Source organism: Myotis lucifugus, unplaced genomic scaffold (genome assembly GCF_000147115.1).
Source record: "Myotis lucifugus unplaced genomic scaffold, Myoluc2.0 scaffold_522, whole genome shotgun sequence".
Classification (NCBI taxonomy): domain Eukaryota; kingdom Metazoa; phylum Chordata; class Mammalia; order Chiroptera; family Vespertilionidae; genus Myotis; species Myotis lucifugus.
In genome coordinates this window covers 409775-420280 of record NW_005871570.1, presented here as the reverse complement: position 1 = coordinate 420280, position 10506 = coordinate 409775, and the positions used below count along the sequence as shown (strand labels likewise).

General features: G+C 50.8%; 1 protein-coding gene across 1 annotated transcript in view; it reads left to right on the top strand.

Moving 5' to 3' along the window:
* Positions 1-7751: 7751 nt before the first annotated feature.
* The window catches only part of DSCAM (DS cell adhesion molecule), a 104264-nt gene continuing 101509 nt past the window's right edge, over positions 7752-10506 (top strand). Inside the window, exons 1-2 of the mRNA XM_006103939.3 lie at positions 7752-7824; positions 7967-8037. Coding sequence (XP_006104001.1) covers positions 7752-7824; positions 7967-8037 — 144 coding nt within the window. The remainder of the gene's footprint in view (positions 7825-7966; positions 8038-10506) is intronic.

Sequence of the window (10506 nt, the reverse complement as noted above, 5' to 3'; positions counted from 1 at the left end):
GGCCCCTTGGATGGCACTGTTGCCATCCACCTCCACCCCCCAGCACTGAGTGGGAACCTTCCTGGCAATGGCCTCTGAGCTGTGTGGTCATTTCTCATGGCGCCATGAGCTATTCACCAGGGAGACTGCTCAGGACATGTGGGAGGAATCGTCACAAACATGCCTTACAGAGTGGTCTTAGAAGAGGAGTAGTGATGAGCAGGGTGTGTGTGTGTGTGTGTGTGTGTGTGTGTGTGTGTGTGTGTCTGTCTGTCTGTTGACATAAATACGTGGCGGATTACACCCACACTGCAATGTTGCAGGACCTCATAAAGAAAGGAAAGTACAGAAAGGAGAAGGGTGAGGCTGAAGGGGAGATGAGGACGGTGGGAGAAATAAGAACGCCCGCTCACTGGATCTCTCTCTGGGGCCACCAGAAAGCATCCTGGACCTGCGTCGAGACACTCACCTGTCCTGACCTGGTAGCGTGTCACTGGGGCCCTGTCCCTGAAGCTCGCACAGCGGCAGCTGCAGAGGTGTTTGGGTGGCTTCTGCCTGTTGCTGTGCAGGTCTTTACAACTAGGTGCCAGTTTTTAAAATCTGGAGACTTCAGGTCAAAATTTACATGTTGAACTTCTCTTGAGTGCCTGTTTGGTGAGAATCAGTTGCAGCTGAGGATAGAGTGGTCCCCCCTTAGGCCAGCCCTGCACCCCAATTAACCATCAGTCCCACCCTTCTTCCATTTAAGGGGTCACAGACTAGAGCCCAGACACCAAAGTCCACTTACAATTCTCGAGCTAAGAATCGCTTCTACACTTTATATTTTTATTTGTATTGATTTCAGAGAGGAAGAGAGAGGGAGAGAGAGATAGCAACATCAATAACAAGAGAGAACCATTGATCGGCTGCCTCCTGCACTGGGGATCGAGCCTGTAACCCAGGCATGTGCCCTTAAATGGAATCGAACCCAGGACCCTTCAGTCCCCAGGCCGATGCTCTATCCACTGAGCCAAACCAGCAAGGGCAGCTTTTGCATTTTAAAAAGAAGAGGATGAGGGACAATATGAAACCACATGGGGCTTGCAAAGAATAATACTCACTGTCTTCCCCGCACAGAAAAGGCGTGCAGATCCCTAATGTCGGCCTTGTCATTCGGGTCCCGGGTTCCTGCCGTAGCATCCATTGCAAAGCCCAGCAGAGAGAATCACCCCGTGCCCATGGCATTCCTGCCTCTTGCTGGAAATAGCCCTGTTCCGATGCCACAACACTGAGTGTTTTCCCGGGAAAGTTTTCCCGGGAAAGTACACAAATGCAGGATCAGTGCTCTACTGCACTTGACCTCGGGGCACAGCCAGGGGGCAGAGGTCACCCTGTCTCCCCTCTGCAGTGCTGAGCCCCCCGAAGGGGAGAAGCTGAAGCTAAAGTGGAGACTCTGCCAAGCGATAATGAGGTCAGCTCCTAATGGAGCAGAAGTGCACGGATGCGCGTGCCCTGTTTCTTTGGCGCAGATCGGCCTGTCACATCCGCAGCTGACCCTCACCCGGACCAACTCGCCCATTAGCGGCTGTGCCCTGGCCACCTGCCACTGAGTGCCGTGGCTGAGTTTGGGGTGGCTGATCCCTTCACCATTTTCATTATGAGTCTGACCTTAGAACATGGACGTTCAATTAGGCGGGAGCGCCTGAAAAACACACTGAATTTTCAGATGCCTCAGAGAATGGGAGGTCGGGATTATGGGGGGGTCACCGCATGGAGTCGTTGGGTTGGCATTGGAGCCGGCGCTAAGTGAATGGCCTTGGCATCCTTTTTCATCACATTTCAGAGCAGCAGCAGGTCTAGAAGAAGGGTTTCCTGTGTACTGAGAGGATCTGATGGGGGCTTAAGGAGTAAGATGCCTTACCTAAGGAGTAAAATGTGTTACAATGAACATACGAGTATTGGTGCACATTAGCCCAGGGTGGCATCACTGCTCTTCAAGGAGAGAGTCCGATGCACAGGGTCCACCCACTGAGAACCAGGGGCACTCTGACCCCAGCCTTCAGCAGTCTGCTTCCACTGTCGTTTCCCCAGCTTCCACTGGAAATTAAATCACTGACCTCCTCCATGTTCCTCATTCATGCTGGGTATACTCCCGCTAGCTCTCCTGGAATGTTCTGGTATATTCTGGAATATTCTGGGATTGTTCTGGAGTGCTCGTCCCCCTCCTTCCATACCTCCTTCAAGTCTTTTCTCAAATAACATCTTTTCAATGAGTCCTACCCTGACCCTCTTCCTCATTCAAAGTTCAACCCACAGCCCACTCTTGGGCTTGATCCCCGCCCCTTAACACTTTGCTTTTTAAAAGTAGCATCTATTACCATCAAACATACCATACAATGTATTGATTTATTTGGCTTATGATCTATTTCCTCCCTCTCACAAGGGTAGGAATAGTTGCTTGTTTTGTTCACTGCTATATCCCAGACACTTAGAACCATATAATAGCTGCTCAATGAATAATAGTGTAAATAACTTAGCAATTTATTTGATAAATCATTATTTAAATGAAGTTATCCTTTCCTCTTCCAGGTGCCAACTCTTCTTGGTTTTATTTTGATTTTTACTGAACAGTCTTGGCCTCCTTTCCCAAGCAAAGAGCATCCCCCTGGACCGCACGACCCTAGCAGAGAGCAGCACGTGGTTGGGGGCCTGCAGTTGTCCCTCAGTCCATTTTTTTATCCATGTTTGCACGCCAGCCCTTGCTTAGTTTAGGGCCTTGCACGTAGCAGAACCTCAATCGATTGATTCCCCAATAAGGAAACCAGAGATGGGCATCAGGGGGTGATTCCCACTGGGGTCGTTCAGCCAGTGGAATGATTGGTTTATCACCAAGATTCCGGGTGAAGCCAGGAGAGACTATTTTGAGGGCAGAGGGGAGCGCTGAGGCTGAGTCTTGGTGTCACTGGTTGGAAGGGAGAGAGAGGACAGTCCGCTGAGAGCCACAGAGAGCAGTCAGGGAAGCAGGAAGCCCAGGAGCAGGCTCCGCAGGGCGGGAGGCGGAGCCAGCCTGGGTGACCCAAGAGGAAGCAAGAGTGGAGACCTGTGGGTCTGGCTGAGCCCCAGGTCTGGCATCACTGTAGTTCCAGCCAAACAGAATTAGTGAAAGTTGCCTTGCCTGGTAAAAACATTAGGAACTGTACATTTAGTCTTCACCTATGAGTGTTTTACTGATTGAACAGTTTGGGCTTCTGTAGAAATGCAGATTATTTTAGAAAATCACATTCATTGTTAATTCTTATGTCTAGCCTTCTTCCTCCCTCAGGGAAGAGCTAACTATTCTGTTTTGCTTTGTTTTAAAAAGGAAGAAACTATGCCATATATATATATATATATATAACAGTTTCCCTTCAAAAACATGTATATAAATTCTTAAATGTCAAGGTCAATACAGCTTTCCAATTTAGTTAAATAAATGGATACCTAATTGCTGATCTTCAACACTTTCAGCGTTAGAAATTCAATCTGCCTTAGACTGTCATTTTACAGAAATTGTTTCTTTGCAATGAGGTGAGGGCCCATGAAAAAATTATAGCTCAGGAGCTGTAAGGAAAAACTAAAATTCTGAAAGCAGACTAATTTTTTAATATAAAATTTTTATTATAATACTAGAGGCCCGGTGCACAAAAATTTGTGCACTTGGGGGGGTGGGGAGGGGGGGTCCCCCAGCCTGGCCTGTGCCCTCTCGCAGTCTGGGACCCCTGGGGAGATAACGACCTGCTGGCTTAGGCCTGCTCCCGGGTGGCACAGGGCAGGCCCAATCCCTAAGTGCAGCCCCTGGTCAGGCTCAGAGCAGGGCCAATTGGGGAGTTGGGGCACCACCCCGTCATGCACAGAGCAGGGCGGATCGGGAGGTTGCGATGCCACCCTCAGTCATGCTCAGGGTAGGGCTGATTGGGGGGTTGGGGCACCGCCCCCTTTCACACTCAAGGCAGGGTCGATGGGGAGGTTGCGGCGCCACCCCCTGTCACACAGAGCAGGGCCAATCAGGGGGTTGGGGCGCTGCCCCCTGTCACTCACAGAGCAGGGCCGATCAGGGGGTTGGGGCACTGCCCCCTGTCACTCACAGAGCAGGGCCCATCAGGGGGGTTGGGGCTCCGAACCCTGTCACACACAGAGCAGGGCGGATCAGGGGGTTGGGGCGCTGCCCCCTGTCATGCACAGAGCAGGGCCCATCAGGGAGTTGAGGAGCTCCCCCCTTTCACTCACAGAGTAGGGCCGATAGGGGAGTTGGGGCACCGCCCCCTGTCACACACAGAGCAGGGCGGATCAGGGGGTTGGGGCGCTGCACCCTGTCACACTCAGGGCAGGGCCAATGGGGAGGTTATGGCTCTACCCTGTCACACACAGAGCAAGGCCCATGGAGGGGGGTTGGGGCACCACCCTCTATCACCCACAGAACAGGGCCGATCAGGGGGTTGGGGCGCCGCCACTGTCACACTCGGGGCAGGGCCGATGGAGAGGTTATGGCTCTACCCTGTCACACACAGAGCAGGGCCCGTGGGGGGGGCGGGGGTTGGTGCGCTGCACCCAGTCAAACACAGAGCCGCAGGGCAATCAGGGGATTGGGGAGCTCCCCCCTATCAGGCACAGAGCAGGGCTGATCAGGGGTTTGGGGCGCCTTCCCCTGTCACGAACAGAGCAGGGCGGATAGGGAGGTTGTGGCCCCACCCCCTGTCACACACAAAGCCACAGGGCGATCAGGGGGTTTGGGCACTGCCCCCTGTCATGCTGATCCCGGTGCTGGGAGGCATATTACCCTTTTACTATATAGAATAGAGGCCTGGTGCATGGGTAGGGGCTCGCTGGTTTGCCCTGAAGGGTGTCCTGGATCAGGGTGGGGGTCCCCACTGGGGTGCCTGGCCAGTCTGGGTGAGGGGCTGAGGGCTGTTTTCCGGGTGGCGAGTGACTGAAGCTCCCAACCGCTCCTTGTTTTCTTTTTTTTTTTATTATTATTCTGGGCCAGCTTTAGCTCTGAGGCCTCGCTGCTGAAAACATCGATACAATGTTGCGGTCTGGCTGGCTTTCAGTCCGGCTGGTTTCTGGGGTTTTGTTTAGCTTCTTATTTGCAACATAGTACATAGTTGCTTAGAGTTGCAGCTGAGAGGCTGGCAAGTTAGGCGGGGAACGTTGGAGTCCGCAGTCACTGAAGCAAGCAAGCCTCCCTGCTCGCTTCAGTGCATGGCTGCCGGCCGCCATCTTGGCTGACAGTTAATTTGCATAAGGATATGCTGATTAGCCAATGGGAAGGGTAGCGGTCGTACGCTAATTACCATGTTTCTCTTTTATTAGTGTAGATTTTAGAAACTTAGAATGGAAAATGCAGTGCCAAAATAATCTCTTCCTAATTATATTGGCCACAGCTCCAACATGTGTCTTAGGCTGATTACATAACATTATGTTATAAATTTTATTGTCCCATCATATAGAGAAGGGGACTGAGGCACAGAAAAGCTATGTAACCTGCCTGCAAAAGCAAAACAAAACAAACAAACAAACAAAAACACCCACATCTACTAAGTGGTAATGTCTGAATTGAACTCAGGGAAAAAGATTGAAATGCCCACCAACTTAGCATCCACAGACAGTCTCTGACGTAGGATGGTTCCACTTATGATTTTTTAAAATACGTTTTTGTTGATTTCAGAGAGAGGAAGCGAGAGGGAGAGAGAGATAGACACATCAATGATGAGAGAGAATCATTGATCAGCTGCCTCCTGTGCACCCCACACTGGGGATTGAGCTGCAACCCGGGCATGTGACCTGACTAGGAATCCAACCATGACCTCCTGGTTCATGGGTTGATGCCCAACCACTGAACACACTGGTGGGGCTGACTTTTGATTTTTTGACTTTATGATGGTGCCAAAGCAATATGCATTCAGTAGAAACCATACTTCCAAGTGAGAATGTTGACCTTTTCCTGGGCTAGCAATATGCTGTGTGATACTTTGGTGAGGCTGGGGAGGTACAGGGAGCCACAGCTCCCAGCCACGCAATCACAAAGGTGAACAACCATAGACTACAGCCGTGGTCAGCAAACTGCGGCTCGAGAGCCACATGCGGCTCTTTGGCCCCTTGAGTGTGGCTCTTCCTAAGCCTTAGGAGTACCCTAATTAAGTTAATAACAATGTACCTACCTATATAGTTTAAGTTTAAAAAATTTGGCTCTCAAAAGAAATTTCAATCGTTGTACTGTTGATATTTGGGTCTGTTGACTAATGAGTTTGCCCACCACTGGACTACAGTGTGGTATTCAATTCATTTTCATTTACAATGTTTTCAACTTTGAGTGGGTTCATTAGGACATAACCCCTTGGTAAGACGAGAAGCATCTGTGCCTCCTGTTATTGCTCAAAACTCCTTTCTCTGAAAAAAGGGAAACTGCTGGAAGCCGGTCCATCCTTGCTGCTTGACACAGTCGCTGCAGGAAAGAAACATCTGCACAGCATATGTTTCAAGGGACCTGGCATATATAGCATATTGTTCTTAATATGTTTGCTCTCCTTAGTGCCATGTGTTTTAACCAAGGTCACCTCTCTGAGAAAGGTTGTTTCCCCAGGTGGGGATTTTTCCCTGAGGTTAGGGAGGGAATACAACCCCTTAATTAAGTGCCAGGCGGGTAGTTAAGCTACATAATCTTTACTCCCTGGAATGGAGATAAGAAACGCCCTAACCTTTGTAATAGAAATTGACAGGATTAAAATCGGCTGGTATAAATATGGATGTAACAAGACAATAAACATCAGATCCTCATCAGATCCTGATCAGATCCTAACCAGAACTTTGGCTGGAGATCCTGGCTAGAGGTCCTGACTAGGCTGCTGATCAACTGAAGGCTGTCTTCGTGTCATTCCTTCTTCGCCGACTCCGTCCACACCTTTGGGGACCCCTGGACCTGCTGGGGTTGGACCCCAGCAGGAAACATTTCCCTTGCCCTTGCCAGTCTCCAATCTGACCTTCATCTCTACCCTTCCTTTCACTTTCAAATTCTTCACAATGAGCTCACACTCACTACTTCTGCTTTCTTAGCCCCCGATGCTCCTCACCCTTCCACAAAGGGTGCCATGTCCACAGAAATCAACCCAACAACACCTTTCCATTCAGAGGGGTCTCTCCCTACTGACTCCTGGGCCACTGTTTGCTTCTGCTTCTCAGATGACACTTGACTATAGCCATGTCATCTCGTCTGTCCTGGTTAGATCACAAACTCAGGGGGACAAGGATGCTCTACATCCCTTAGTTCTACACGATGTACTTAGCACACAGTACATTTCCAATACATGCTAATTGACTATAACTGGATGTAATTGGAATCCAACAGCCATTAGAAATAGGTTGGTGTGAGTTGCACACTTTTGCTTTTTAACTTTGCTTCTGCCATCTGTGGCCATGGCACCTAGCTAACAAGAATTTGTAATTGGAAAGTATGAAGAACTAAAGCAAACACAGAGACTCAGGCAGAAGGATCCTGTCTCTCTCTCTCTCTCTCTCTCTCTCTCTCTCTCTCTCTGTCTCTCTCTCTGTCTCTCTCATTCTTTCTGTCTCATTCTTTCTTTTTTTGCCTCAGTACCTCTGAGTAGCTGGTCGGCCCCAAAGCCATGTCACTAACAGAGACTTCCAAGGGAAAGAGAATTCACTCAACAGCACCACAGGCAGAGTTTTATAAAAGGAATGTCTTGTTTTACCCCGTTAACTTGCTCACACTTGAGTTTACTAATCAAGTTGCCGAGGCCATGGAGAAGAAGGAGGTGAGGGCAGCCCTGGAGAGTCACTTTTCCCGGGAGCGGGAGAGCCCCGGGGTACTCAGTGCACAGTGACCCTGCCAGATTGGCGTGCCTCCAACATGCGTCTTGGTGCTGAGCGGCCTGTCTTGGGCCTGTGCCCTGCTGTGTAGGTGTTGGTCCATGTGGAACCCGCTTCTAACGGCCTGTGGGTTTTGGTCTTTCAGCTCCTGATGGCCCACCTCAGGAAGTCCACCTGGAGCCCATCTCGTCTCAGAGCATCAGGGTCACCTGGAAGGTAAACCACGCAGACTCTTGCTTTCCCGGCACCGTTTCCATGGAGGCGAGCACCTCTCTCTCATGTTACCTGTTATGATGCCGAAACACTAACATTCAGTTCTGCCAAATTAGGTTAAGAGCCCTTTTCTTAAAATCCAGGATCTGTGTCCACATTTCTAATACTTTGACAGCAAATTCTACATCCACAGAGAGTGACGTGGCTGTGTCTTATTTTTATTCTTTGAATCCTGATTGAGTCCTAAGTGCTGGTCTCCAGACAAATCGTGGAAAGACTGCCTGAATGCATCTCTGATTGCCCCCTAGGGGAGACGGTTTCTAATTGCTTTTCCTAAGTGGCAAATCACGGTGTGTGGCGAGCCCACTGAGCTGGCGGGAAGGAGAGAAGTCCTCCCTGTGCCACCTGCTAGCTGTGTCCTTGAGCACACCCCCCAGCCCGCCCCCCACCCCCACCACCACCACCACCATTTCCTTACCGGCGACTGCACCATCCAGCAGGCTGCATCCCATGCAGTGGTCCCCCAAATGCAGCTGCAAGGTGCAGACTGCTGCTGGCCAGCAGGGGGCGTTGGCCATTGCTGGAAGAGGAAGGAAGCCTGAGCCAAGTGCAGACAGACAGCTGCTTTGTCCCGCCCAGGTTTCCATAGCAGAGCTCCCAATAAAGCAAGCAGTAGAGTCTTATTCCGGTGCCAGCTTGTCACAGACTAGCATCACTCCCCCAGGGACCTCACCTGGCGTCACTCACCTGGTGGGTGAAACTGTCTTGGGAACTAGTCACCCCATAATGTGCTCTTGGAGACAACCACCTTGGGCCAAACCCCACTTTATCTGGGGTGCTGTTGTTGGGTCAAAACTTCTGTGAAGTCACACTCACGAATCCAGTTCCGGATTTCTCTCATCGCTTGGGTTTTCTCCCTGCCTCTTGCCTCCCCCTTTTTTCTGTCTTCTCACTCAGGGAAGGGGAGGGGGGCCAGTGAGGTCTTCCAGGCGCACCCCTCCTGTAGCCATAAAACCCAGCCCGTCCTTGTTTTTTCCTTGGAACATGAGCCCTGCCACTCAGGGACCAACGTGTGTCTAAAAGGGGATTTTCATTGCAGGGGTGGGTACCCCTTTGTTGTTAACACGAGTCCCTGCAGCAGGCCCCTTTGTGTCAGTGAGTCGCGATGCCAGCGGGCAGCGGGCCGTGATGGTTCAGCTGCTCAGACAGTGCGGCCGCGGTGGGGGAAGGGTGTCATTCATCTCTGTGAGCACATCCGCCAGCTGTGAGCATCACACACATGTCATGAAAGGCACTCAGCAAGCCCTAACCCCTCACGCGTCCCGGCCACTCTACAAACGGAACCCTGACTCACTCTGGCTGGATGAAAGGCTGTGAAACTTCGCCCTCCTCGTTCCCTTGCATGTGTGCGCCCCTGAAAAAGGCCAGCGATTGCTGTGGCCCCTAAGGCTTGTGGGGTCCTGCTTGAGAGAGGGGTCTGTCCACAGAGCCCTTGTAACCAAGCATGGGAACTCTTCAGGTTCTAAAAGGCTTTACCTTCTTTCATCTCCATCAAATGCAGCAGCAAAGTCAGTAATTACAGTTCAATTTCCTCTGAACACCGAAAGGATGAACATGGCGTGGGCTAGTCAGAGGAAGCCTTGTTTCCATGAGATCGTGAACCGGTGGTAGGATGCTGTTCACAGAACAGTGACCTGTCTCCATAGCGGGGGTTGTTTACCGGCCTGTCCGCACGCAGACGGGCATGTGGCTGACCTCACACCGAATGAGGTAAGGGCTGCCTGTTCGTTGGCCCAATTATGTAAGGAAAGTGTCTCACTCAACCAAATTGTGTGTGCTTATCCATCATCTAAAGCAGATGCAAAGTGGGATATGACACGGTGCATAAAGTATGCCTTTCCTTTCCTTCATGTGAAAAGTTCCAGATTTACAGTTCATGTCAGGAGGTGGCAGGAAAGGAGGAGGAAGAAGGACGGAAAGAAAGGAGAAGTTATGTTCGCCCAGGAGGGAGCCCACCTCAGGCAGTTGGGATGGAAACACCGGGATTGTATGTAAGACGTCTGTGGTGGAAACTCATTCATTCAGGGTCACAGGGCCACTGATGGGAAGTAAATGATGTACTCAAAGGAGAGATGCATGATAGAGGGGAGAAGGGCCCTGGGGTTTGGGTGGGAAAATTGCTCCTTTAGTTGCTAAACCTCTTAATGGCCAGGGCAGTGGCCTTTCTATAACTCAGGAGACAGATGTTCAATTTAACTATTATTGTACCAGCAACACTTCTGTAACACACACCTTCTGTTGAACAAAATGAACAGTTTTCCCTTTTTATTGGTTACTAGAGGCCCGGTGCATGAAAATTCATGCACTGGAGGGGGGGTTCCCTCAGCCCGGCCTGCCCCCTCTCACAGTCCAGGAGCCCTCAGGGGAAGGCGATGCCCCTTCACACCTCTGCTGCTGCCACTGCCGGCAGTG